Consider the following 2,028-nt stretch of genomic DNA (forward strand, 5'->3'; position numbering starts at 1 on the left):
ATGAAGGTCATATAGCTTCACAGGTGAGAGAGCCCCTTCCAGGCTCCTAGGATAGTCATAGAGTCTCCTTTCCCCAGTATTTGTTTTTGTTACTGTTAATGTGGTAATATGCAAAAGGATCTTGTGTTTTTAAAAGTATTTAGAATTTGTAAGATTATTTAGGCTCATTCCTTAGACTTGTAAGCCTGTTGTCTCTCATGTATAAGCAATGTTGCTATTCAATAGAAAGGGCAGAGAAGGAACGCACAAATTCCCAAACCTCCAGTGTCTCTCTGATAATAGTCTCAACCAGGACTGCCAATATGTGTCTTATAGAACTTGGCTTATATGATCATTTTCTGGGTTTGTCTTTGCCTCAAGAATTTGATACTTATTCAAGAACTGAGCCTACTGCAATCAAGGCCGGGTGGGTTGCTTCTGGCCTATTTGCTCTAATGATTAGAGTAGTTAGCACAGAAACCATATATGAGTTAATCATCATTGTTTACGTGCTTCCTCCATCTCAAAAATTTAGTTGTTATTGTTTTTCTGTTTTGTTTGTAAATTAACTAGATAAGGAGTAATAAAGTAAACAGATATTCATTCAGTCTTAACACAAAGGAAAATTAGCAATCCTTTTAGAAAGTTATATTCCTCAAAAGAGAATGGCTTTATCATAGAAGAACAGAAACTGGTAATGTAACTTTATAGATTAGTCTGATATAATTTTCTGATCTTTGATCAGTTCAGCCTTCATCTGGGTATTTATTTACTCAAGGGAAAAAATAAGTATCTACATTTTTTTAGAGTCAAAAATTACAAAATTTGCTTAATATGTGAGCCACAAAACCATGGGCAGTTACTTTGAATTGTTACATGAAGTGAACCACTTGGACAGAGATTTTGTTGCAACCTCTTCAAAGCACGCTTGACATCACTATTTCTCAGGCTGTAAATCACAGGATTAAGTGCTGGAGGCAACACAGTGTGTAGCACAGAAAACAGCCTGTCTGAAATTGATGGTACAACTGAGGGTGGCTTCAGATAGACAAAGCAAGCTGTAACAATGAAAACACTGAAAACAGTGAGATGGGGGAGGCAGGTGGCAAATGCTTTGGACTGACCTTTAGTGGTAGGAATCTTCAGCACAGTGGAGAAAATGTAAAAGTAAGAGATCACAACGCAGATGAAACAAGACATGCCCAGACAAACACCCATTCCAAGACTTGTATAAATGACCACAAGTATGTCAGAGCAGGAGATCCTTAACAATGAGGGAACATCACAGAAAAACTGTGGGATCACAATGGAGCCACAGAAAGGCATGGAAAATGTGCCAGCTGTGTATAAAGCTCCAAAGAGTACTCCAATAGCCCAGGAAACACCCACCATCAGCACACAGTTACCACTACTCATGATGGTCTCATAGTGTAGGGGACAGCAGATGGCAACATAGTGGTCATATGACATTGCTGTTAGAACAAATACATCCCCAGATGCAAAAGAAGTCATTAAAAACACTTGGAGGGCACAACCCAGAATAGAAATTGAGTTATTGTGAGTTATGCTATTGATAAAGAAATTTGGGATTGGTACAGAAATAAAGAAGATATCCAACAGGGACAAATTCTTCAAGAAAAAGTACATAGGTGTTTGGAGTTTCAGATCCAGGGTGATGAGTGTGATGAGGAGGAGGTTACTCATTATGACTGCAACGTACATTACCAGAAAGAACAGCCCACATACAGTCTGTAGTTCAGGAGCAGCCGAGAATCCCATAAGGATGAACCCTGTTATTCTAGTGTCATTGGACATGCTAGAGTCTTCCATAGCCTGTCAGGTATGCAAAATAAACAAAAATTAACACATTGATGTACAGAAATTCTCTGTGGCAAAGGAGTCAGGACACTGTGTAGATACTATGACATTGTTACAGCTCCCCATTTTATCTTTCTATAAGGTGCCACTTTTAATGGATACATAAGTTGTACTAATTTACGATTTATGACAATTGTACCATGTTTATCTATACATTTTTAGAAATATTAT

At 37.9% G+C, this 2,028-nt stretch overlaps 1 protein-coding gene across 1 annotated transcript; it reads right to left on the bottom strand.

Annotated features, from left to right (window-relative positions):
- Nucleotides 1-795: 795 nt before the first annotated feature.
- On the bottom strand, nucleotides 796-1,794 carry Olfr298 (olfactory receptor 298). Its single transcript, NM_001011751.1, has one exon. It carries the CDS (start codon nucleotides 1,792-1,794, stop codon nucleotides 796-798), a length of 999 nt encoding a protein of 332 aa, NP_001011751.1.
- Nucleotides 1,795-2,028: the final 234 nt, after the last annotated feature.

Source organism: Mus musculus, chromosome 7 (assembly GCF_000001635.26).
Source record: "Mus musculus strain C57BL/6J chromosome 7, GRCm38.p6 C57BL/6J".
NCBI classification, from domain to species: domain Eukaryota; kingdom Metazoa; phylum Chordata; class Mammalia; order Rodentia; family Muridae; genus Mus; species Mus musculus.